General features: G+C 35.4%; 1 protein-coding gene across 2 annotated transcripts; it reads left to right on the top strand.

The window, feature by feature from the left end:
- The first annotated feature begins 688 nt into the window (after positions 1-688).
- LOC148274355 (uncharacterized) lies at positions 689-26384 on the top strand. Of its 2 annotated transcripts, XM_088237258.1 has the most exons (11): positions 811-946; positions 1055-1074; positions 7317-7440; positions 11884-13908; positions 15705-15900; positions 17001-17244; positions 19324-19422; positions 20140-20322; positions 21476-21710; positions 24388-24569; positions 24765-26384. In XM_088237258.1, the coding sequence occupies exons 4-11, from the start codon at positions 11967-11969 to the stop codon at positions 24861-24863; spliced, it is 3180 nt and encodes a 1059-aa protein (XP_088093384.1). In that variant the 5' UTR covers positions 811-946; positions 1055-1074; positions 7317-7440; positions 11884-11966; the 3' UTR covers positions 24864-26384. The 2 variants fall into 2 exon arrangements, with proteins under 2 accessions (XP_088093383.1, XP_088093384.1); XM_088237257.1 differs by lacking the exon at positions 1055-1074 and having other exon boundaries at positions 689-946.
- Positions 26385-26823: the final 439 nt, after the last annotated feature.

Raw genomic sequence — 26823 nt, 5'->3', positions numbered from 1 at the left:
GGAAAATTGTATTGTGTATTCAGAGATTAACATAATTAAGTAACAGGTACTTACCTACAATCCATAACGATCATATAAATATCAATTTATTTTATACATTTGACAAAAAACAGAAAACATTCATGAAAAAAAAATTACGATTAAATGATGTTAATAGACCAAACAGTTAAATTATTTCTGAGATAAATTTTATTTTAATTGAGATATAATAAATAACATACGAGTTGTGTATTTTTTAAAACACCTTCAATATTTTTTTACAAGCTCAAAAAGATATTTATATTTTTAATTTATTTTATTTAAATAATGTTTTTTCGTACAATTTTATATAGGCACAAACTCAAAAATATACATTTTTTAACATTACAAGGTATTGTTTTTTGCAATAAGCCAGCCAATTTGCATTTTTTTGTATAAAAAGTAAATAACTACCTGTATAATTATTTTCAATTTGTTTTATGTATTTATTTTAATAAGACTTATTAAATCAGTCTAAAAACAAATACTTTTTTATTTTGAGTTTCGTGCATTTAATGCATTTCAGTAAAATTATGTATTATTTTTTATATAGGTGAGTATTTCGGAAATTTATTTATTCATTTCGATTCCATGCAATTGTTTTATGAAATTGTCTATAAAGGTAAAGTAGAAAATGTGATTTTTGTCTTTGGTACTAACTTAACGCCGTGCTGTTGGCAACCGTGTGAAAAGAAGGTCGCATTTCCGGATATTTTAGTCTGTGAATATTTTGGAACACGAGGGTTATTTTTGATTGGTTGAATTTTGGTTTAACTGAATAGCGCGGGCTTTGTCATATCCTGTTATGCCATATGCCTGGCAGTGCAATTTGTAATTTTTATGTGATTTCAAGTTTATTCCGCCGCATGCAATGAATACAGCGGATTAGTAATGGTGTTTCAAAAGGGCCATGGATCAAACTAAATCGGTGAGTATTTTAAGATTCGCTGTCGTTTTGTTTCTTACCACGATATTGTCTTTTCTCATGTGCGCATTCTTAAGATTAGCCATTTCATCACAAAATGTCTCTTTACAGAAAGTCTGTGCACGTGGGAGGTAAGTTGTACTGTTTATTTTATGTAATAAAACATCCGGAATGCATGTGAACTCACTTATTATGGTCATTCATCAACAACTCAATGCGCTATCGGTAACCGGCTGTATGGTCATGCGATTACGCCATCTTACCCTCAAATATCCCGCATATTTTTGTACCGATACTAAACAGTAGTTAAAATCCGAATTGACAAACAATTATGAAAAATCGTCCGCTAAGATATCCCTAAACGTTTTGTTTACTCTAAACGGGTGTAAATATGGCGATCACTGTAAAAATGACCCAAAATTTTGTGAAGACCACATGTTAATTTCCATAATTTTCTCTATATTGTGTGTGTTATTTCGATTGATAAGTTATTTAAATGTATTCTGTATTTCGGTTAAGTTATGGAACGTACTCGGTTCGAATCTAACGCGTGCATTAGTTACGCGTTGTGTATGTTGTACTACCTAACCTATAATACAGAGTCTAAGATCGTTCGTGAATTTTGTATTGTCATTCTGTAAACATATTTCAAGTTTAGCAGTTTCGTGTTACTAATCCATGATAATTGATCATTGTTTCAACAAACGGCGTCCCTCGCTCTCGATTGATGCCTGTCACGATTTTGTCGATGAAAAACAGAAGCGAAATTGAAACAAAAATATTTCAATCTGGTAGGTGACTTTTTTGGTAACCCGTTTTTATTAACTCGATGTTCGCATGTTTTGTTGCATGATTGATAAAACTAACTCGACTAATGACCAACTACTCCCGATGTGCCGAGTTACGATTAAAGGTTAGTACTTAGAATGACTTCAGATGTAAGGTTATGTGACTATTATCTTTCTAGGGGTCATATTCCAATACCGAACGTTCATAACTAACGATCCCTCTAGCGATCGTATAAATCCACTGAGTAATTACTCTAAAAAAATGATTTTCATTAAATTTTAAACACCATTGATTTCATGTTTTGTTCGTGAATCATGGATTGAACAACTGTTTTATTATATATATAAAAACACAATGACCTATTGATGTACTAAGTATCTTTTGATTTTTAATTTTTATTATGAGAGGTATACATATTACAGAAATACATAAATATAAACGGTTAAATGTTACAAAAAAAATGCAAAGGGGCAGTGTCTTAAATCATAATATTACAGGACAATCATTATTTTGGCTCCTTGTGGTGTTATAATGAACTGTTTGATGTCTTTGATAACAAATATTAATAAAAACATTACAACACGTGTGTGTGTTTATAAAATAGTTTTATATACAAGTTTTGTAGGTGACATTGACCTTCTACAAAATGGTGGCAAAATATGAAATCTGACCTTGGCCCTTCTAGATCCGAGCCACATAAATAGTGGCCAATTATTTTCTATTATTAACCGATGTAATAATCGAAATATCATGAAAAAAAACTTTTTTCAAAAATTGGCCCCCCTCAAATTGATTTGTGATCCAATTAAACTGTGTATCGGTGTAAAATGTCTGTGACATTTAGTCAAGTGTTGTAGTAGGCCGAGAGAATAAAACGTCATATCACTATGTCTTTGCACACAGACCTCGCTTCCTCTACATTCATACATTTTTCATGCATGCACGTTGATTATTTCAGCTTCTGACATGTCCACCTTCAAGTGTTTGTTGGATTTGGCCATACCGTGTCTTTCTCTGTCATCTTGGTTTTCTGCTCCCATCAACATTTGCATTGTAAATATTTTTAACCGTTCTTTCGCCGTCCTTTGACTCTTTGTGTCTAAACGAAGGCAGAACTCGTTTCTCGGTTTTGTCGATAATACTTTTCTTAGCCTTAAATGGTGCATAGATCTCTACATTTCTTTTTGCCATGGATTTTGAACATTTACACTCAGATCAAGCTAATCTCTGACCTTGTCTTCGCCTACCATGTAAAAGATCGCATATTAGATTCCAAGCATATTTGACATAAAATATTTATATATTAAAAAAATATATATATTTAGGTACCCTGCAATATTTCATAGTCCTTGGACTGGCACCTGAAATGTAAGACTGCCTTCATGTGACAAAAGTCAATCACTCTGCGATTGGTGTGCTTTATACACCATTAGGTGAGAATGATGAACATATCCTATATTTCAAGGTATAAAACCATTTACTGACTGTTCCATGTCTACCGGTTTCCAGACGTACCCGTCTCTTCGTCAAGACACTTGTAACACTAACATGCAAATCCCGCTAAACACCTTCATCATAATAGTAGCTACCGCTAACATGCACTGCTATTAAACTTGTTACCAAAGCGTGCGCGAGTGTTAGCTACTATAAGCAAATGTCCTATCAGCACGCTGGTTTTATATTTTTGTGCAACTACTACGGTGAAAGTGTATAGTGGGCATGTTAGTTCTATTAGTGTCCCGACGAAGAGACGGAACATCTCGAATCTGGTAGATATAAAATAGTGGGTAAATTGTTATGTACAATTACAGGCGCCGTGGCATAGTTGGTTCGATTCCCGCCGGTTGCAAGAAAATTCAAGAAAGATTTTATTCTCAATTGAACTGAGTATTGTGGCGTATTTTTCGTAACTTCCTTCCATAGTCTTCCCACCTGCTGACAAACCTAATATAAAGGCAAAGCAAGTTTAAAAAATAAAAAACCGGTATTCTATATCATGGTGTTGTTAAAAATTCGATTTTAATTCCAAAATCCCCATGTGCTGTACAAATCTTATTGTACTAATAAATGTATAATAAATAAGTCCATCACAATATTTATATTACCATTCACATATCATCTTAGTGCGGATCTTCATATACAAAAATACATGTATTTTTTATAAATACATACGCAACATAACATTTTGCTCTCAATAAGTATTCGTATTTCACGAAGTTATCGTTTTTATTGGAATATGGCTCCTTTACTATTAAATGTCCATTTAGAAGACCAAAGGCATGATTTTTTGCAGCTTTGGGTAAGGTTATTGTGGAGTAATGACGTTTTTCTGTTTATTGTTATTTTATCGCAAATACATTTTAGTCTACAATTGTCTCATTTAAACACGGTATTGATTGCATTTGTGCATCAGAGATGTACAGAGAAATATTCTCATTATCATTCTGTATTAAAGTAAATAATGATGTCAATGATGCGATCCTTATTCTTAAAAAATAAAAAAATATATCTGCATGCCAAAATTTCAACAGCTGAATTGATTTATGAAATGAGTATCCAAATCATTTTTATCATTCATCAGTACCGATCAAATTATATAATCATCTTTCAATAATTCAAAAAAAATTATGGACCCTCGATGAGTCTTTTCAACATGAATACAATCCAGCAAAAAATCTTCAATATAGAAATCTAGTGGAGATTCCTCTCTTAGCGTACTGGTTTGTGTGATTGTCACTGCATCAATTTGTCCGAATACTCTTCAATTTGTGTACCAATGCAGTGCCCTTTGCACCACTGAGTGCAGATAGGTAAATGACAATTACTATAATCTAGTTCAACCAATATTTTCTTAAATAAAAAATATTTGAAATTTTTTAAATGGTGATAATTATTATTCCCTGTAGGCAGATTGAATATAAGTGGATTCTGGTTTATTATTTAGTATGTTTCTTCTATAAGTGTATGTGTTTCAGATGTATCGTTATCTTTCTTAAGTATGTTGTAATTGTGTGTGCATTCTTTTATTATTATTCATGTATAAACGTATTTATTTCTGTCTTCTGAAGAATTTTTAATTTCAATATAAAATAGACTGAAAAATGTTTTTCTTAGCATGATGAATTTGTCTACAAACCGCAGACACTATGTAAATAAATTATCAATATGTGATTTTATACTGTTGAGTTTTGTTGAAAAACTTACCACTCCTATATATACTCTTCTGTCAACTTTTAATGTTAGTAAATATTAGTATATAACCCACTTACCGACTTTTATGTCTACCGGTTTCAATACTTACCCATCTCTTCGTCAGAACAATCATTACACCAACACGAAAATACTAAAACACACTTTCACCTTTACCATCACAGTAGTATACATAGTATTTAGGAAAAAAATACATAAATTGCATGCAGAGTTACAAGGAAATGCAATCGCCACTGCGTCCGAACACGCACCAAAAATTAGGTTTATAATATTAACTGGTATGTTAGAGAATGGGTGGGGGTTTAGGAAGGGACTGGCTAGGATGTTGAAAATTACACTATTGGTTATTTTTTAAAATAAAAAAATGGGATATATTTAAAAGATATTTGATTATTTACTAGGGGAATATTAAACACCTACATGTTATTTAATTGATGTCCTTTTTTTTAGTATGTGTATATTAAATTTTAACTCTTATATCCTTATTAAATCGTGATTTTAATTTACAAGATGATTGGCGAACTCTTCGAAAAATTATTATTCAAACGTCGCACGTGTTCGGGTACGTCTCGAAACCAGTAGACATAAAAAGTCAGTAACTGGTTATATACAAATATTTACTAACATTACTTCAAATGTTTGACCACAAAGTTAATGCTTGAAACATAATTAATATTTGGCATCTAGGCTTTATTTTTCCTTCACACTCTACCAAATAAATAAACTATCAATTTTTAGTAGAATGATATTCTTCAGCCTTGTTTTTTCCACTACTGGATAAAGGCATCTTCCAAACGTATCCACTCCTTTCTTTCAGCTGCTTTTTTCATCCATGTTTATTTACAGCCTTCCAACACCTCTTTCGTTTGCCCATGGTCTCCACATTATTATTCTGGGGATAAAGGATATACGTATATTTCTAAGTCTTTTTTTCTTAAAATAGATTATTTTTAATTGAAGTATGTAGCAATCACTTCAGTGTCTGTTTCACAATATAACCCCACCTACAGAATAAATTTTTATTTTTACGTATGTATTACTTGTTCTGATTCTACAATTGTCATAATAATATAAAAAAAGACGTATCATTTAAAATCACCCTGTATGTTCTCGAGTAATAATTTATTATTTAAAAGAAAACTAAGCATTGAGTTCAGGAAATAATAATTTCATCCTACAATTTAATAAAACGTATTTATCAAAAGTAAACTTACTTATTATGACCTATCTTATCTTTTACATAAATTACATTATGGATTGTTTTGTAAAATTGACCTCCTTAGACAACATATAAAATCAGCGATGTTTATGATTTTCCTATATTGCAAATCCTTAATTGCATATCCTGTTATCGAAATGTATATAATTACAAACCTAATCTAGTCTAGTATCACAAATTAAGTAAGTTGCTAATTTTAAAATTAAATTGATAGAATAATATTTCTTATTTATTTTAAACATAAAAAAAATAAATTAGCTAGACCGTGGAGTGTCACGCATCGCAAAATGCAAGTTGCACCAGGAATGTCAATTCACACAATTCATTTGACGAAAGTATAAAAAAGTCAAGCTTTGTCCCAATGGTCTTATCACATTCCATTATAATACAGAATTCCTAACAAGCGCATTATTTATTCGGTTGAGTGTATTGTGGGGTAATGTCAATGTTTTCTCTGAAAGTGTATTTTGATCTGCACACCTCTTTGTCACTATCTTCCACAGTGTGAATATTAGATCTAATATGTCCAAATCTTTGAAGACAAATACTGGATTTTAACATCCCGAAGTTTATCAAAATTATTCATTTTATAATGACAGATGGAAAACATTTTTTTTTAAATGGGTGACAAGGTTTCATTGGCTGGTTCTAATGATCACTACACGCTGTGTAACCATTCCCCTTTCTGCCAATTTTCAACACAAAAATTTCTTTTATTTGATGGTAATGCTATCAAAATGGTCTTCTCATTTTGGAAATGACGGCTATAGCCGTTTGCTCAAAAGATATTGGTAGTGAAAAGACAGCTAAAGCCACATGAACTGAATTAGTTATACTGTAATATATTGTGTCCACATTAAAGAAAAGTTATTATATTTATCCATATCGGTGAACATGTTTAAATCTGTCCAAACTAGCTATACAAATCAATGAACTCTCAGTAAAAAAAGTCAAATTAAATTAAAATAGTTGTTAATTAAATTGAAAATTGAAATCAATAGGAAGACCTTTGAGGCAATTTTCAAGTGTGTGTATGGAGGTATTTCACAGTCCAAAAGCTGATGCCAAGATGTCCATATTGTAATAATTATCAATCTCGAGTGTTTGTTCCCTGCCTCCTCGTGCGGCCTACTAAGTGTGCAGTGTTGATTTCAGGAGTATGAATTCCTAGACTTGTCGGACATTAATGAGGAAGAACGGAGCAGCCTAGCGAGTGCACTGTTCCCCAACGTCTCCTGGTCCGACCACACACCGGCACCCTCTTGGGAGACCCACTACGGTAAGACCGCCAATTTGTATTATTATTTTTATTATAGCTGCATTATCTTGCTCAAAGGGCTCGCGACCTGTCTAGGAATTGCTGGAGCAACTTTTAACACGATGCATGCTGTCTGAAACTGAAGTCTATACTTGCTCAAAATAAAATGCCGATTATTCGACTCTTGTATAATGCCATTACTCTTATATGGGTGCGAATCCTGCCACTCAAAACACCAAACTTCTGAGTTTTGAGAGTAAATGTGCTCGAGAAGAATATTAGGTACAAAGTTAAATTATTGTAACTTCCGCGTTAAGACATACATAATATATTAGTTATCTCTTTCTCTTACATAACGAGTGCTTGTAATGCTACCTCCCTTGGACGGTCGTAAGTCAAATAGTTTTATTTTAAAGAATAATAGCCCTTATAAAGAAGTGTTGAAAGACTAAAGTGCATTAAGGAAAGCTGCAAGATTTATTGTATTTAAAATTACACCTGTATTTATTACATAAACAAGTGTAATTTTTTTAACGTAATTCTTAAATTTGGGGTTTAGAGGAGTAATTAAATTCACGTTTTTTCTTCAGCTGAGTAATCTCGTGTAAACCAGTAGTAATAATTTCGGCCAATAGAGGTGCAACTGGCTCGTTGTATGGAATATGATGTAAATTTACTAACCCAAGAAATGCAATGTTTTTTTTTTTCGTGATGTGTTTTTTCCTAATGATAATGCAACATAAAACATTACTTTCGATGTCAAAATATGGTAAGCTGCAAATAATCAATTAAAAGGAGAATTCGCCCCTGCCGACAGGTGTGGATTTAGGTTATGACGGTGAAATATAAGAACAGAGATGAAGAACATTTAAGAGAAGGTAATATAGAAGACTAAGCATCTACAGGGCTTATGACCTATCAATGGCTGGTTTAAGTGGCCACTTTACACACTGTGTAACATTCACCATTCTGCCTATATTTGAACATCTACATTCCTTCAATTCTTTCATCTGTTGATGTTTGTGAAGTTAAAGAGCTGAAACCTTTATCCTTTAACCAACCATTGACAGGTCATAAGCCCTGTAGATGCTTAGTCTTCTATATTACCTTCTCTTAAATGTTCTTCATCTCTGTTGTAATATGTTAATATAAACAGCTCCCCAGGTAGTTGAATCCAGTTCTTGTTTACAAAAATTTGGACAAACTCAAAATATTGTTAAATATAAGAACCTAAACCAATTTTATAAACTTGATAAAATTATTATATGACGGAATAATTACGTGGTATTTGATATTTGGATATTACAAACTTAAAAAAATTGTATGTACGTCTTTGTCGTATTGTTAACTCAAGACAAGATCTGTACTTTTTTATTTATGTTTACAGCGATTTAAACAAGCACTAAATAAATAGTCCAGATCTTGTCTTGATGTCCCTTATGCTTATGTCAATGCTTCTTTTCTCTTTTTCAAAAAAATGTTTTCAACTATTCTTTTTATTGTAATATTAAAACCATATAAATTGTATAAATGGACGATATCTGTTAATAAATCAATGAATTTATCGTACCTACTAGGAAAATCAATATATTTGTTGAGTTCATAAGAAGTTAAAGTGCTAATTTTGCTAACCAATTATGACATGAAATGAAACCCATTCCATTCATAGCTGATTCATCATAAATTTTATACCACAAATTCTAATTGGATACATAACCTTGTAAAATACTAACTACAAGGTAGAATAAATTCACTGAAATTGTTGGTTATGAACATTGTATTCATTCTTGCTCACTATAAATTACCCACTCTTTGAATTTAATGCATTTCTAGTCTTTATAAACTAGTGCAGGCATTGCAGTGCTGCGTTGTGACACTTTTGCTGCTTTTTTCTGAATATTATTGCTCGTGAAAGTGTTGCAAAAAATTTCACTGCAACAGGTTTACTCTAAATTCAGATTTAATTTAGTTTTGTCAGTCAACTGAAACTGCCATTGTAAGCAGTATAGATGCAATTGAATTTAGGGAATGAAAATGTTTCACTAAGCAGATGCAAGAAAACTGTTTTATTTTCATTTTCAAATGCAACGAACTAGATAAATAATAATTGATAGCAGAAGTTACAAACATTATCTGTCGAACTTTCTCAAACATTCAAAGAGTTTGTTTGTGAAAGAAATTACAGTAAAACCCCCTTTCTACGTTTTTCAAATAAAAAAAATGTTAAACTGAGGATAACGCTAAAGTAAGGAAATGAAAAATGTATGTAAAAAATAAAATTGCTTTGCTACACTATAGTGTAAATATACTTCCAGAAAAATTGTAAAAACGGTGATAAGTGGAAATTGACAATGTTATTTTAAGTAAAAAATTTTTTATGTTTTTTTCAAACAACATTATGTAATCTGTTTTTTTATCTGATTTAAAAACGGCATGCTAAAACTGTTTTATGTGTAAATTAAAAAAAAACTAAAATAGAATTTTGAATTTGCATAAAATAACATACAATAATTTTTCCCCTAAATGTTGGGAAATTTTATTTATACGTTATCACTTTTTTCTATGGCATCACTAAAAACAACCGTCATATAGATCGCGGCAAAATTGTTTCCACTTTTATGACAACTTTTTAAACCATATTTTTTATAACTTTCAATATTTCTATTGTTATGTTTTAAACATTGCAAATTAATGATATTAAAACTTTATTGTTTCTAAACATTTGTCAACTGTGTATCATAATTTGTACGAGTCAATATAATGTTTTCATTCAAATAAAAACTAAGACTAACCATAAAGGAAGACACTTAAACAAAAAGGTTAATTACACTGCACCTGCTTTGAATTTAGATTAACACAATAATTTATCCTTTATTAGTTGTTTACCTTTTTTTTATTCTTCATTACGCCGTGCCGCGTCATCATTATTACTACATAATTTTGGCTTTTTTGACACATCAAATGAATTCCGAAAAAACTCAACGTAAATCCAAGGTGATTAAAAATGTAAAAAATGACAATTGTGGGGAATATTTCTATGAGAATGTATAAAGAAAAATGGGTCCTGAACATTTCGGTGTAAAAAAACGGAAAAATGTAAAATTGAGGAACGTAAAAACAAGGTTTTACTCTAGTTAGACTCTTTTTTGTAAAATTTTCAAATACTAAATAAAATCTTGAGTGAAAACTCTGACTGTTAAATTCAATATTTTATCATATCTTATTTTGTTTCTTTGTTATCAAATCTTATGTTGTTAATGAAATCAATTACTCATCAAACGCCGTGCATGTGATTTAGTTTGCTAAATTGAATAACTTTTTAGCATCATTGTAAGAATGGACGTTTAATTGCCTGTTATTTGGCGTAAACTTCACTACTGTTAGAGTGTTAGTAATGGCTTAATAACTTCCAGCTGTTAGTAATGTAATGAGCTTGAGATTAGTGTACCTATTGCCTCCATCTCATGTAGTTGGTAAATACACCATGTTTATAGAAAATACAACGGAAGATTCTTCTTTTTCAGGTTTTGGTAAATAGCGAAGAATGTTTTTATTTTATCAAATACATTTCTAAAATGAGAATTTGTTTTGCATTTGAAATTAAATAAATAAAAAAATGTATGGTGTCATTCCTCATTACTCCAAACGATAGTTATTATCTTTAAAGTAATGGGAAATATTTATTTATTTACATACTTATTCAGTCCATTTAGTTACAATAAATACACTTAGGGCCTTGCTTATAAATCGGGTAAGCTTGAGAAAAGTGGTAGAGAATAATGATGGTATAGCAAAAAGTATTACTTATAAACCTCGCATAGAGTTCAACTCAGTTTAAATCTGGGATAGCGACCATAGAAACTTATACCTGCACATTGTGCGGTATGCGTGCATTTAAATTTTTTTTTTTTTAACTGAAAGGGTGGGTTGCTTAACCCATTGCATAATGTAGACTGTAAACACCTCGTCGTGCACATGTGTGCAGATTTTTGTGTGTTGACATGAAATTATAATTCATGTTGTGAATTTTTTCTTAAGTGCTTTTTTTAAAATTAGATAGGGTAACCTACAAAAAAAGTTTTTTGCCAAATGTTTCAGGTTTGCAAAATTTATGCCTGTCTATTTCATTATGTAATAGATTATTACTATTTTCTTTTTTAAACTTTTCTATTAGAATTAATGCCAGAACTTTCGAAATATAGTAAATACAAAATAACTATGTTTATGCTAATATATTTATTTAAATTCCATATAATTTCAGTAAACTTTTATCAATTTCAATTATGTTACTTTTATCTAGTCAGTTGATATCTACGTCTACATAAAAAGATAATTACTAACCTTTGGACATCACTCTAAATATTTTAAATATTTTTTTTATGAACATCCTTTCCTTAAAAAACTTTAGTGTGCCTTCCGTTGTGTCATTACTTGTACGTAACCATTGCAATTGTTTCTTTGCAGAGTTGTCGTCGTGCTCTAGTGACCCCAGTACCGCGGGTCCCCCCACGGCCTCCAGCAGCCTGGACAGCCTGTCGGAGCGGGACATGGCGCCGCCGCCGCCTCCGCCCGCGGCCTCTCCCCCGCGCGGGTCCCCGCAGCATTACGGCCAACACCCGCCGCCGCCCCTGTACGGGCCCTCGCCGCCCTGGGCCCCCACCATGCAGCCACCCAACGTGTACGTGAGTCAAGTCACGGCCAATGTCAACTTGCATGGCTACATGGGCCAGGGCTACTACCAGTCGCACCAAGCGCCCTACGCCGAGCAGCGCGGCCGCGAAGGAAGACGGGGGCGCCGAGGGGGCCCGGCCAAACGTGCACCCTCCCCGCCGCAACCCTATCTTTACTACCCGCAGTACTACCCCCAAGGGGCACAAGGAGCCCCCCTGTATCACATGCCCGTGTACCCACCCGTGAGCTACGTACCTAGCTTCCACTATCCGTACGTGGGGTATCCACTGGTGGATGAGGGCCCGGAGAAGGGCCCCGAAGAATACCCGGACATGATGCTGGAGCACGAACACCACGCTCACGAAATGTACTACCACGCACACCCTCCCCCCGTGTACGAGCAGGCTCGACACCCCGACGAACAATACCCCGTATATTTCTCCTTGCCCCCGCCTGCTGCTCCCCCGACTCACCAATTCAACGTTCACGCCAAAAACTTTGTTCGACAAAGTGACCATAAGAACTACAATACCCAACCTCAAGAACAGAAGCCTTCTGAGCCACCCGTTCAGACGATGAAGCCCAACCCGCCCGCCAGTGATCCAGCTCCGCAAATGAAAGAGCTCAAAATAAATTCTAACAAACCTCCGGCGGCTAGCCCCAAGCACAACCAAGAGAAAAATCTGGTCAATAATGCTCAAACTCCCCCAGTTAAGAACCCTGTCATACTAACCAACGATAAAGTGGCTCCCAAACCCCCTGTGGAAACTCCTAAGACAGCCTGGTCAGCCACTAACACCAAGCCAGTTGAAACTCCGGTATCTAAAGCTCTACCCCATGCTGTGTCCCAGCCATCACCCACTACGGTGACTCCGGTGGTTCCGGCAGCTGCCGCCCCTAAACCTGCCATCCCAGCTGTTGTCCCAAACAAGGTTAACAAGGCTTTAGTACCGGCTCCTTTTACTACTCATATGAAAACAATCGTTAAAGCTACCACTGCGCCGCCCGCCGGTGTCATCGTGTCCCAGCAAACTCTGCCCGCCAAGGCACCCTTCGCAACCAAACCCAAAAGGGATACATCAGCTAAGACGCAAGATGCCCACGCCACTGCTGACACTCCCCTCGGAGCTCCGGTATCGCCGGCTGCCACAAGCCCTCCTCAAGCTATCCCGGAGGTGAAACCCGCACCTCTTCCATCGGTAGTGAAAGTGAACCAACCGGTCGTCATCACCCCCAACACATTTGTTAGTAAAGCTCCGTTCAGCCATGCTCGGAAACCTTCCACAGTTTCTGAAGCCCCCGTAACACCTCCCGCCCCTCCCCCGGCTCCCACCGCCTCAGACTTCCCTCCTCCCCCTGCCCCGCGGCGCGCCGCCCCAGAACAAGCCCCTCCAGCCGTCTCTTCAACGCCAGCTCCGTCGGCCCCATCGCCAGTGAAGACCTGGGCCAGCTTGTTCGGCAATGGCGCCCCGGCATCTACCCCCGCTCCCCTCGTACAACCTCTAGAAGAAAAACCAGCACCGGTCTCCGCTCCTGCCACAGTCTCCACTCCGGTCAATCCTCCGTCAGCTCTGCCGACATCTGCGACCACAAACCAAAAGCCCGTAGCGAAGGTCGGACCGTTTGATGCCTCACCCCTGCAGTGGGAGGCTGAGAAGGCGACTCCGACAGCGCCTACCATTTCCTACTCCGAGAAGACCTCCAATGGCCAGACCCAGAAGGGTTCTCCCCCTTCCAAGGAAGAGTTCGCAGCTAGAGACAACCAACAGACTCCAGTTCCTCCTCATATCAATGACCCCAACTCTTATAGAATGGGAGGTAAGATTTTTTTAAATGAATTTACTTAAATTCTGTTAATGAAGTTATCTTCTACATAATAAATATGAGTTATTTATAAGATAACTTCCGTGGTGTATTGGCTCACGCATGGTATCTCATGCACGGGTCTTTTTGGTCCGATTCCCAGTGAGATGACTTTAATCAAATGGATTATTTTTTTTACCTAAGCCAATTTTATTCTTAAAGTTCTTAACTGATCAATCTTAAGTATAATCAGTCATGGATCAGAGATCTAAGGTTTGAACCCCACTCTACCACAACTTAATTCCCATTTTCTAATAGTGAGTTATTTACAACTCATTGAAAATGGCCTCCGAAATTGAAATATTTAGGTAAATCACAAAAATGCAAATATTAATTTTCTTTATTCTCACAAAATATCAATACAGTCAAATTTGGTTATTACCAGGAAGATAGGACTAATTAAATTTGCTTATTATTATTATTATGGATGACTTATATAGCGCCATTTTCGTAATAAAATACCTCAAGGGCGCTTTTTACATAGTGATTCTTTTAAATTTGTAATTTAATTAAAATAATTTATTTTGTTGTCACATGCTACGGATTTATTCAAATGATTTAGAGAACAAGTGGGTTTTTAGTTTTTTCCGAAACATCACTTCACTTTCACAGCCTCGCACCTCTGCTAGGAGAGCATTCCATGCCATAGGGCCTGCGACCGCAAATGCGTGTTCACTAAATTTAGTGCGCTGTTTGCGTAGAGGTATAATAACTTTTCCTCTCGCCGTAGACGTAGCTGATCTAAGCGTGAGACGCCTGTCAGCTAGTTCATCTGGAATGCATAGTTCCCTTAGATATTCCGGAGCAGAGTTGTGCAGTGACTTATACAAAAGCCAACAGAGTTTGTTTATAAGCATTACTCGTTAGACCAAATAAGGTTTTTTTTTAATCCAATCACCATCGCATATTGTCACTGAGTAAACAAATAAATTAAAATGTTTGTGCAAAATCATGCAGGAAATTTTTAAATATAACTGTTACAAAAAATAATAATAATAGCTTATAAATATACCACTTTTTAAAATTGTTCATGTCAGTGATGTTCTTTTCAAATGCAGATAAACAAACATTCTTAATTTTCCACAATGTTGACGCTGTGGATAAGGTTAGAGAAAACTTTTCACGAAATAAGAAACACTTTGTCTCGTTGGTAGATATGTTAAAATTCAAGTGTTACTAGGGTAGGTCTAAGCTAAAGATTCTTAATAATGAACACAAAAAAATTAGTTTATCGTGCACATTGCTGGTTTTAATTAATCATCACTTTATTCGATCTGTCCTAAAAAACATTAATTTTGTTTAGTGTCCCTATTGTTATAAAGGTGTGATACTTTTTAAATGTTGTCAATGAAGACACCCATAAACATAATCCGATCCCGACACCCAGCGGCATCGGTTCTAAGTTAGCCACCCGCTTGGATTTTATTGCTTGGGTTCTTATTTTTAAACAATCTAAGAGTTCTTGATCAATTTGTTGACAATATTTTTATTTGGTTCAAGAAGAAGCTCGTTTTAAAAGTGAAAAAACTTTTGAAGAATACTGTAAACTAAAATATCAACAAATTTTCTCCCTTACATCGAGATCTCGCTATTTTCTTGAGCGTTGTAACTAAGTTTGACTGTATATGCAAAATTAACCGTACATAAAATGTCATTTTAATTCAGTTACAAAATGTAACCTGATTACTTTAATTGTTAATATTATTTCAAATTTCAATTGTTGTCTATAGTTGAATGAATTTACATTTTAGAATTCCTGGCCAAGTATCAACTGAACCACCACCCAGTATCCCTCCAGCCGCGCGGGCTGTCCAATCGCTCTAACTATTGCTACATCAACGCCATCCTCCAGGCTCTCATCGCCTGCCCTCCCTTCTACAATATGCTGAAGACCCTTCCCCACCAACAGAAGAAGGGCAAATCACCCACTCCTATCATCGATGCCATGTGAGTTATATTTATCACCATAATTTTCCAGTCACGCTTTAGGATTGCAGCATATTATAAAACAGCAGCGGTGGACCGTTCCGGATTCGATCCCCGGTGAGATCACTAAAATTTAAGAATGTGGTTTTTCTCTTGCCTCTTTTCAAAGTACAGCCCCGTAAAATATACTAAATCTTGAAAAAAATGGCTTCCCAGAAACGAGAAATCCATCACATCACATATCAATGAGGTAATTGATTGGTTGATTAACAAGAACTTGTGATGTTGTTCAAAGTAGTTCATCTTCGAGGCCAGTCTCAGGCTGGAGAAAACGAGATTCAGTCTAAATCCACTGAGGCATTTCCTGAGCAATAGGGTTGTCGATGGTTGTAATAAGCTGCCGCAAGAGCTGATCTCAATAGGTTTAAAAATGGACTAGATTTGTTTCGGAAAAGTTAAAGTGTGCCAACAACTTACTTTTCTGTAAATAGATTTAAGCATATCAGCTTTAATCTTTTGCTAATTAATACAATAAAAAAAATTATATTCATTTCCCAGAAACAATTAAATTTTCGGGTTGTGGTCCTGTGGCTAATGTCTCGGGCTCATAGATCAAAGGTCCGTGGTTCGAATCCCACTCTACCCCAACTTGATTCCCATTTTCTAATAGTGAGTTATTTACAACTCATTGAAAATGGCCCTCAAAATTAAATGTTTGGGTAAATTATCAAAACGCAAATATGTCTTTTTACTATTAAAGAAAAAAAAAATGCTCTAGTTTTTACCGCATGTAAGAAAAAATTCATTATATCCAATTTCCAATAGCACTGCATTACCTCATTGTAAATATTAAGCAGTTTACTGTTAAATAATTATCACAAATTACACAGAAAAATTTTATAAAAATACTGGATAACTGCGCTTCTGCTATATTTGCTTTAAAATCAATATCAGAACTTTGTAATTTTACTAAATCTTTTTTTTTCTCAAAACTTACTTATTTGAGTTGTGGCGCTTTCCAGGGGGGCTGGTAAATGGTATTAGAACAGAGATAATTTATCATAATTTTCATTCATCTCTTGTTCATTATCAAATAATAAACAAATTGAATTCCTTTCCAGGGTGGAGCTGATAAACGAGTTCTCGGTCCTCCCGCCGGGGGCCCGACCTACCCGCGCCGAGCGCTCCGGGGACGGCCCCCCGCCGGCGCCCGCCGCAGGGCCCGCTTTGGAGCCCGCCAGCGTGCTGCGCGCCCTGCGCGGGGGCTCAGCCGGCGGGGACAGCTTTCGCGTGGACGGACGCCAGGAGGACGCGGAGGAGTTCCTCGGGTGCCTGCTCAACGGGCTCAACGATGAGATGCTAGAGGTACTGGGGAGTTTATCACATATCTACTCCGTACTACATGGTTAATTGCCAAGATGTGATAAAAAGTGTTTTTGTAACACAGTTATATAAAACTGAAAAACACTTAGAGAAACTTTCGGCCGATAGTAGGTAGCCTTTAAGCTCCGTGCTATCTTGAAAATTGCAACTCCAAATCATCACATTTCATCCATTCAAGACCATTTTATTTTAAAGTACTGTAGACCGGCGGTGGCCTACCGATCAGTTATCCATTCCATAATGAGACTTATGAAATGTCCCATAAATTTCCAAGAATGCTTCAAATAAACCAAGTTTCACTGGCTAACAAAGTACTTACTCTGCGCTGAAATATATTTCTGAAAGCATTGTCGGTCTCTAGTGTAGATATCTGGACATCGGTTTCCAAATAGGAATATCCGAATATTAAAACATGTGCTGAACGATTGCACTCTAGTTTTGGTTCAACATTTTCATTCTGAAAACAATTTAAAAGTAAGCACTGTTCTCGCTTGACATATGCTCATAAGTTGGATTTTTTAAGTTTGGCAGTATCCAGCTACAAACCTGACTTTGCCACCCTAATGAAATCTCATTTATCTGATCGTATTGCATTTGTAATAAAAATATATTTTTCAACGAGGAAGTTCAGTGGTTTTTTTTTTATTTGTTAATAGACTATCAAACGCAGCCAAAATATTTTTAAAGTATTTTTATGTATTGAATTATCAGCGCTATGATTTTTTTATGTTTTGTTTTTCTGAAATTAATCCTTGTGTGACGTCTCACGTTCTCTTCCGCTTTTTTGTTAGTTCTGCGATTAGTCTGTCGATGATAAGTAAAATGGAAGTCTCCATGAAACTCTTTTCATTGGTTGATTCATATAATCTAGTAACATTGTTATAAGTATTTGGTTTTTATAAAAATATATAATTTTTTTTGTATACTATTTCCCGTAGGGTTGAAGTTCCTCATTAAATGCATGGCGATGTTTATGTTAAAACTTTGATTAAATAATCGGTAGATCGCCCGGACTATGGACAGTGAAATATAGATCTCGGGTCTGATCAAGTTGGCCACCCCTTCCGTTGACTACTTCATTCGGATATCAATATACTAGCAAAGAAAGAGCATTGCTCGTTCTTGGGCGAAGATTGTTCATAAACAACGCCTGTCACCAAAAATTTCTAGGCATCTCAACCTGACATCCGTATCATAGGTTACCCATCACTTCCCTAGAGGGTAAAATTCAGTCCTTGTTAATAAACTCAAAGTACTGTTGAGTATGTTTACTGTTTCAATCAATTTATGTGTAGCTTTTGATAGTACTACTACAAATAATTTTATAATGTAGATGTATTTTAATAAAATTAATTGGAAATTGAATTCGCTATGAAGACATGAAATAAAAGTAAGAAAATCCAACTTAAACCATCCTTACAAAACACTTACTAAACTCACATTAACAACGACAATGGATGCATTAGTAAAATTACATTTTAATTGAGGTAAAAATAACATATTTTACAATAAGCTCAAAAATCAGAAAAATGACCATATTTGTTTCTTATTCTTAGTGGTGGGGGTCAGTGCTATGCAAGCTCCTGACGTCACTGCGAGCGGTGAAAATCTATTGTAACGGGTCCCCGCGAATAGTTCTCGCTCTCCAAGCCCAGGTCTATAAAGAGCCTGGCCACTGTGTGGAAGGCGAGGGTTTACATTTTGCTAAATCTCCCCCTCCGATTCGTAAAATATCGGGCTATTAGGTAGGAGGCGAGCTCCTTAACATCCTCAGGTTTAACTAGTTGTGTCCCGAGGCTCCTTTTATGATGTAAAGCATCACATTGAATGTGTATAGGTGTTTCCTCATCTGCACTGCAGAACCTACGTATAGAAGTTTGGGAACGGCTCATTCGAGCAAGGTGTTTGTTCAATCTGCAGTGCCCTGGGCGGGCTCTAGTGATAACCCTCACTTGATTTCAACTGAGCTTAATTAGGTCAAAAACAATTCTTCTTTCACTTACGCACTTGATTTCTATACTTTTTTTTTAACAGGGAAATAATTCAATTTGTTTTCAACAGTTAATCAAGCTGGTAGAGCCAGAAGAACCGAAGGATGTGCCAGTTATTCCTAATGGAAATGATGTCTCCCAAGACTCGGATGATGATGACGAATGGAAGGTAATCACGATTTCTAATGTATCCAAAATCTGTATAGCAACATATGCTGTAGGAATATTTTTGTTTACCAATAATAATAATCTGAAAGGCAATATGTTTCCTTCATATGAATAGAAGTAATTATTTAAAAAAATAAAATGTATGTGATTTCCTGTGTACACAGTGATTTCATTATCATCGGGTGGCCAGGTTTTTCAATGTGCTTTGTAATTTAATTTGTGTGCTTATATTTAGCAAATATTTTATCTGTTGTGTTCGATTTGAAAATTTAATTGACCCTAATGGAATAGATAATTACATATTATCATACTCATATTCACATCTAACAGTTTATTGGGAACTGCTTGATACTCTAAACAAAGAGTATAAAGACAAAACGATTAGTCCTCCGCTTCAGGTTCCAGGAACCATGAAATGTCTTCTCAATCCTGTGTGTTTTGTACCGTAATTCACTCCAATCGAAAAAAAATATTTGTCCCGGAACCCGATGTACATGAGGCTAGTGTCATAGAGTTAGAGGCCAATGTGTATTTTACTCGCTATGTCTATTCCGTCCAGATGTGAGAAAACGATGTATATCAAATTACAATAATGATGAAAAATTTTTACTTAGCCGAATCAAAATGTGTGGCTTTTGATAGTAGACCTGATCTTACTTGTCTATTCAATCGGACGCCTTTCCCGCTCGAGTTGTCTCTCACCGTTGACCCTTTCCAGGTGATAGGCCCCAAGAACAAGGGGTCAGTAGAGCGCCGCTGCCTGGCGGGCCGGACCCCCCTGTCGGACATCTTCCGCGGCCAGCTGCGCTCGCGATTGCACCGCCTCCCGGCCCCTGACTCCCCCCAGCCGGAGACTACGCACTGCGTACAGCCATTCTTCACCCTGCCACTCGACATCGAGGTAACTTATCTCATTTATTTATTTTTATTACCGGTATATTGGTAGTTTCTCTAAGGAACATGAAAGGAGCTTAGTTTAAATTCCATCGGAAGAGCGGAGGCAGTGAAGTGACTTGATTGAAACATTTCAAATCCTAACAGAGCAATAGAATGTACCGAAGTTAAAATCAATGTTCGGTATGAATAATAACTGCCATCTCGGAGGTTATTCATTAAAATAAAACACATCCTTCACACCCAACCCCAGGAAGAAAGTAATTGCCAAAACTGTTGTTTTATTTTCTATATTTTAATCTGAAAACTCCAAAAATATCTGAAATTTTTTATACCAAAACAAAAATCAATGAGAGAAGCTTGATATGTGTCTGATACAACTATTTGGGGCTGTAGTCTGATAAAAAGTATGGAAATCATACATTTCTGCCATTTTAAAATTGCGTTTTCAAAAATGCGCCATTAAATAATATATATACCTTAGATAAAAATAATATTTTTCGACAGGGAGATTACACATCTTGAAGTTAAGACTAAACTTAGGTACATTGGCACTCAAGATCTATCACAACATGGACTATCTCTTCGCTTTAGTAACGAGATAACCCTTTTAATACCCTTTCACCCCTCTAATTTTCTTGCCTCCTCTTTCACAGTAGTAGCCGCTCTATTGTGGAATAATCTACCCACTAATGTTAGAGATGCCCTTTCTTTATTTACATTTAAATCAAGATTGAAATGTCACTATCTAAAAGTTTGAGTTGCTCTTTTCATCTTCTTTCCATTCCACCCCATCTCCAAGCACTTTTCATAGTATAGTGTAAATTTTTCATTAATTTTAGTTTTAAATTTTTGTAAAAAATTATAAGATTTTGCATTACCTAAAATATGTCCATGTACTTGTAATTTTCTCAAACTGGACGGTTTGGGTAGGTAGGATTGCCTCAAGGCAATATGCCTGCCCTTATATGTACATAAATTGTTTATGTACATAAAGTGTTAAATAAAAATTAATGATTTGAATGGTAATGATGTGTTAAAAAAAATCTTGATAGTAAACTTATCAAGATTGCTATACTTGATCATAAAAGCATATTCTCCGCAGATAATAAAGGATTATAAAGGCATAGAAGAGTAATCTCACACAATTGTCATTCCAGAAATCCACATCCGTGCGAGACGCGCTGGAGAAGGTGGCCGGGCGCGAGCGCATGGAGGGCGTGCGCTGCCGCGAGCGCGGGCGACCCGTGGACGCCTGGACTCAGAGTCTGCTGGAGCGCCTGCCGGCGGCGCTGCTGCTGCACCTCAAGTGCTTCCACTGCCGCCCGCAGGACAACTCCACGGCCAAAATCCTCAAGACCATTGACTACCCCATCGACCTGAAGATTGACCCCAGTACGTCTACCTCACCTCTGTTGAATGATATCTAAATATAATATATCAGTTTTTGGGCATATTGATTTATATATCGTCGGTTGACAGGTAAAACTCATAAGCGCCGATTTATGGTCGAATGGCAGTATGTCTGTAAGTTCTGTATTCTTTAAACTGTATAGCTAGTGATATACAATTATAAACAGCTTTTTCGGGTCGCATAATGGACTTAGTGATTGAAAAATAATAGAACTTGGTGACAAAGTAACCTGTCAACCGAAGATTTATCACCAGGTGGATTCTTCATCAATTTTTCAAACAGCAAAGTAAAAAAAAAAAACAAATCTGGATGAATTATTGCTCAATACATCTACTGAAACTAGAATTAGACTTGTAAACTGAAATATCAATTTTGCAGACCCCATTAAACGTTATAATTACTCTTCTTCAAAATGTATAAAAAAAACATATTGTTGGCGACACTGCAATACTGCGTAACTATCTATGGCGGCCTCCGTGTTTTGGGGATTAAGACGCTCGGCTCACCCACGGAAGGTTCTGGGTTCGATTCCCGGTGAGAAAAAAATTAAATATGATTTTTCTCAAGCCTGGTGGGAGTATTGCACTGTAATTTATCATGGTAATTGGGCCTTCTGGCCTGTTGTGGTGCAAAAAATAAATTATAATCGAATTTCTTGGCAGGGGAACCTAAGGAGTGCTTTGTTAATACAGTGAAACCTATATCTATCGTTTTTAAAGGGACTTATTGAAATAAACTATGAATGCGGGAATAAGAAGTCAATACACAAGGATATAATATCGGGTAAAGATACCGCCCTGGCAATCTGCATTACCATTGGCAGGTTAAAATTCTAAAAAAGATACAGGTTTCAGGTGTAAATAAATGTATTTAAATAAAATTAGAAAGCAGAACAAAAACAAAAAAAATATTGAAGTTTATTGCTATTTAAGTTGGAAATAATCTTTCATCGACGTTTGTTTTTTTCCTGTTTTATTCCCGGAAGTCAACATCATATTTTCGGCTTTGCAAATAATATTTTTTTCGGCATCAGTGTTGAATGTGAGTAGTAGAATGTTTTTAATCTTTCGAAGATAGTGCATGCTTCTGAAAATGAAGGCACAGGCGGCGGCTCCTCTTCAGCTGTCTCCTTCAACCTTGTGTCACACGAGCTTTCGATAGTTTCTATCCCACACGTTGGGACATTGTCGTCAAATGTAACAAAATTGTTGAAATTCGTCTGTGTATCAAGTCTTAGCCAATCATCTTCAGAAACCTTAACTTGTTCTAATTGTCATTATATCTCTCTTTCTCTTTCGAACGTTCTGCGCATTAGAACATACACAATATATTAAAATATGTCAAATACGCATCGTAATTCAAGCGATGAATGCGGTAAAATGGTGGATAGTGAAACGATCAATGCGATCAATTTTTGTATGTTTTATATGAAATTATTTCGGAGTTGGAAGAAATAAACGACACATCCGGGAAAGCAATTATTCGAGGAACGATAGATAATAGTTTTCACTGTATATTACTTAGGATTTTAATCAACCAAAATTACCACTGAAGTATCAGAAAAACTAAATAGCTGTAATTTAAAACTAACAACTTTTAGTCCCTATAACGAATTTATCATAGTAAAACATTTTCTTTAATAAAAACAGGTTACACTGTATTGCAGTGCATCGATGATATCATGTTTTGTCATCTTTCAACAGATCTATCATCCAAGATAAATTAGTTCATAGTCCCGAGATTTCTTGCTACATCGATCTGAATAAACTTCTGCCAATAGAAACTACACAAGTTTCTGGATAATCATTTTAACTTGTTGAAAATTAATTCATGTCTTTCAATCCATATAGAATCAGCTTGACATTTTTCTGCGCAAATCAAGATATATTATAGTAAAACCTCATTTTTACATTCCTCAATTTTATATTTTATTTTCACAATTGTATAAATAATTATACTCCTCATTTTAAAATCCCATATTGAGGTTTTTTTTATTTAAGTTTTGAGAAAAAACTAAGATCTGAGGTTCGAGCCCCACTCTGCCTCAACTCAATGAGAAACTTCAGCCCTACGGCAAATTAATACAAAAAAAAAATCTTAATTAGAAATTAGAGCATGAAATTGTAGCAGTTTCTTGAAAATGTATGAATTTTTTTTTTTTAAAAGTAAAAATGAACTACTTTGAACGTCAACAGTTCATGCGAATCAACGAATGATAAGAGAGCTGTAAAAGATATCCGGTTTACTTACCGTGAACGGACCAATCGGCAACTTCCTCATTCTCATTTTTTAATAGTGAGTTATTAACAACTCGTTGAAAATGCCCCAAAATTTTCATATTGGACTTGCATGGGTTATAATTTATTTGAATCTATCATTCAGTATTTGCATACTTTTAGAAACAGCTGTTACCAATATAGATTGTATATGTATTGTTACAAAATGCACTAATACTGAATAATCACTCATAGTTTTTTTCCAGCCTTTTAAATAATTTAACTATAAACTGTTTTGCACCGTTTTTTAAATGATGCTTATAATTATTTTTCGTCATCCAACCAAAGATGCGGATAAAAACCATTCTGACTAATCGGCCACTTCATACCAATACACGAGCGTGTCTGCCGTCTTTCCTCACCTGTCCGCTCTCCCTTGCAGAGATAATAACCTCCAAGATGAAATACAGCCCGAAGCAGCGCTCGTACAAGCTATTTGCCGTGGTGTACCACGAGGGGGCGGAGCTGGAGAAGGGCCACTACCTGGCGGATGCCTACCACGCCGGCAGCGGAGGCTGGCTGCGCTACGATGATTCCATCGTCACGGCTGTCACGGAGCAGCAGGTAACTTTCTTCTTATGGAGTTTATTTAATCGACATTTTAAATTATTATGACTTTCCGTCGAAGATTGGGTCTATTTTGGGGGTTTTAATGTACTAACTAATTCTGTCTCATCAATGTTCATGTTGAGAGGATCATTGAATTAGCGACTGACACTTCGGCATATGTAATACTCAGTGAGCGTAATATCGTATCAGGTCCTGCATCCGCGCCTCCCTCGCACCCCGTACCTGCTGCTGTACCGCCGTCAGGACACCATGCAGCCCCCTGCCGCTCGCCACCCGCCGCCCAACTGACCCGCACCGGACAGCCAACCCAGGAACCCCGCAACACTAAAGACTGATTCATGCCCAACTAAATTGTACATTATGTAGATACAACTTTCGGCCCGTTCTCTAGAAAATAATAATCACGTTTTAAATTGAATATATTTGAAAAAAAATCTGTGTTGTTTCTGTACGGAAAGTGCCATCATCCGTACGTAATATTTAAGGTCTCCGATTTCATACATTACTTAGTTTTATGTGTATATATTAATGTTGACTATTAACGATCGCTAATGATCATATATGTAAGTGTTGTAATATAGGAATGTTAACATACTATGATCAAATGCCTAATTTTTGTGTTTCTTGAAATAACTGTATATATTTGGAGTGAAAGATGTGGTATATTGCCGATTGCAACGAGTGCTTGGAAAGGTTTCCGGAATTAAAACAATTTTAATCTCGTCCTGAAAGACTGATTTGGTATTTTTGTGGTATGATAATACGATCGCAATAATCGTGTTGGGAGTGTACAGTTTGTATTCGATTTAAACTCTGTGATAGAGTTCTAATTTTTTATTTTTACTGAATGGATATTGGCAAAATTTATTTAATGTAATAAAGATACTGGAGTGTGCTCTCTAAATTGAAAATGAAATGTGTGACGAAAGATCGGATATTCCATGTGCGGATTCCATCCCTTGATTAGTGCAGTGTATTGAATCCAGATTACACCCGATATATTTTTACATGTAACACTCGAGAAATAAAAGCTACTCTTTTCAGACCGTTGGTTAATGTGTGAAATATACGTAGAATGTAAGTGCGATGACTGTGCATGCCAGCAAAACTGAGCTAATTTCTATTAAGTTATAATCTAATATACAAAATGTTCAAATTAATTAGTAAAAGTATTCAATTCATTTTATGCTATAAAAATAAATTAAAACTCGATCTATGCTTATTTTGGATAGCCAGTTGTCGACTTGAAAATATGCATAAGCGATGAAAGGAGTGGCCGGTTTATCAGAGTTTCTGAAGTAGTGTTTTATGCTATTGTGAATTTATTGCCTTTAAATCTTCTCGATGTTAGCACTTGGAAGGGATGAATTAGAATATTAAGTGATGATTTTAATTTTGGAATATCTTGGCTAATTGAGGGCTTTCTGTATTTATTTGGCCCTTCTAATGGTACGTGTGTAAGAGAATGCAAGTTAAGCACCGAATGGGTAGACACGATGGAGTACCTCCATTATTTATTGCTAATGGTAATAGGATAGTATTGTGTTTTTATGAAGTAAGTTTTGTCCCTCAAAGGTTTACAGCATTGTTGAATGGTTTCTGTTATTCTTGAAATGTAATCTTAGTGTAAATATTAAGTTGGTTATTTAATTATTACGATAAATTAATAAATGAAACGTAGAAATAATTGTAAGCTAATTTGAGATATATTTTTAAAATTTTCCTAATTAATTGCTGTGTGATTTACTTGAATACAATGTGCATAATGAGATATTAATCAAATAAAATTTGTACAGTAGGTTGATCTTATTTCGTGTTGGCTGATATTCTCGAAAGCTAGTTTTTATTATGTTTAGTTTACCGATAATTTAAAAAAATAATTTATCTAGGTACGTTTATTTTATTTGGGAGAAAAGATTTTTTACTGCTGTATTCGTAACTATTTTGTTCAACTATCGCTGATTTGCTAATTTAATCCTAAATGCTTTTGCAGTAAATTTACAAACATAATAGAATAAACTGTTATTTTAGTTGTAGAATAATTCCCACAAAATATCAAATTGATAATTTTTTTTAAGTACATAAAGCGTCTCGCTCAAAAGCACGGATTAACTTAAAATGTATTTGTATGAAAGGTTTTACAATAATTAATCTCTATTTTGATTAAACAATAGAACACGTAGATTTTATAAGCGGTACATAATGTAAATAGTGTGATATGTATACCAACCACTAACCTGACATTTTT

This window comes from Micrasema longulum, unplaced genomic scaffold (genome assembly GCF_059751315.1).
Source record: "Micrasema longulum isolate JH-2025_06_02 unplaced genomic scaffold, ASM5975131v1 h1tg001675l, whole genome shotgun sequence".
In the NCBI taxonomy this organism is placed as follows: domain Eukaryota; kingdom Metazoa; phylum Arthropoda; class Insecta; order Trichoptera; family Brachycentridae; genus Micrasema; species Micrasema longulum.
Note: the sequence above shows the minus strand (reverse complement) of the source record. Positions and strands in the feature narration are given on the sequence as shown.

Coding starts and splice junctions, on each gene's coding strand:
- LOC148274355 (XM_088237257.1), top strand. Junction 7,441..11,883: donor CTCTTGGGAGACCCACTACG/GTAAGACCGCCA, acceptor GTTTCTTTGCAG/AGTTGTCGTCGTGCTCTAGT. Junction 21,711..24,387: donor CGACCTGAAGATTGACCCCA/GTACGTCTACCT, acceptor TCTCCCTTGCAG/AGATAATAACCTCCAAGATG.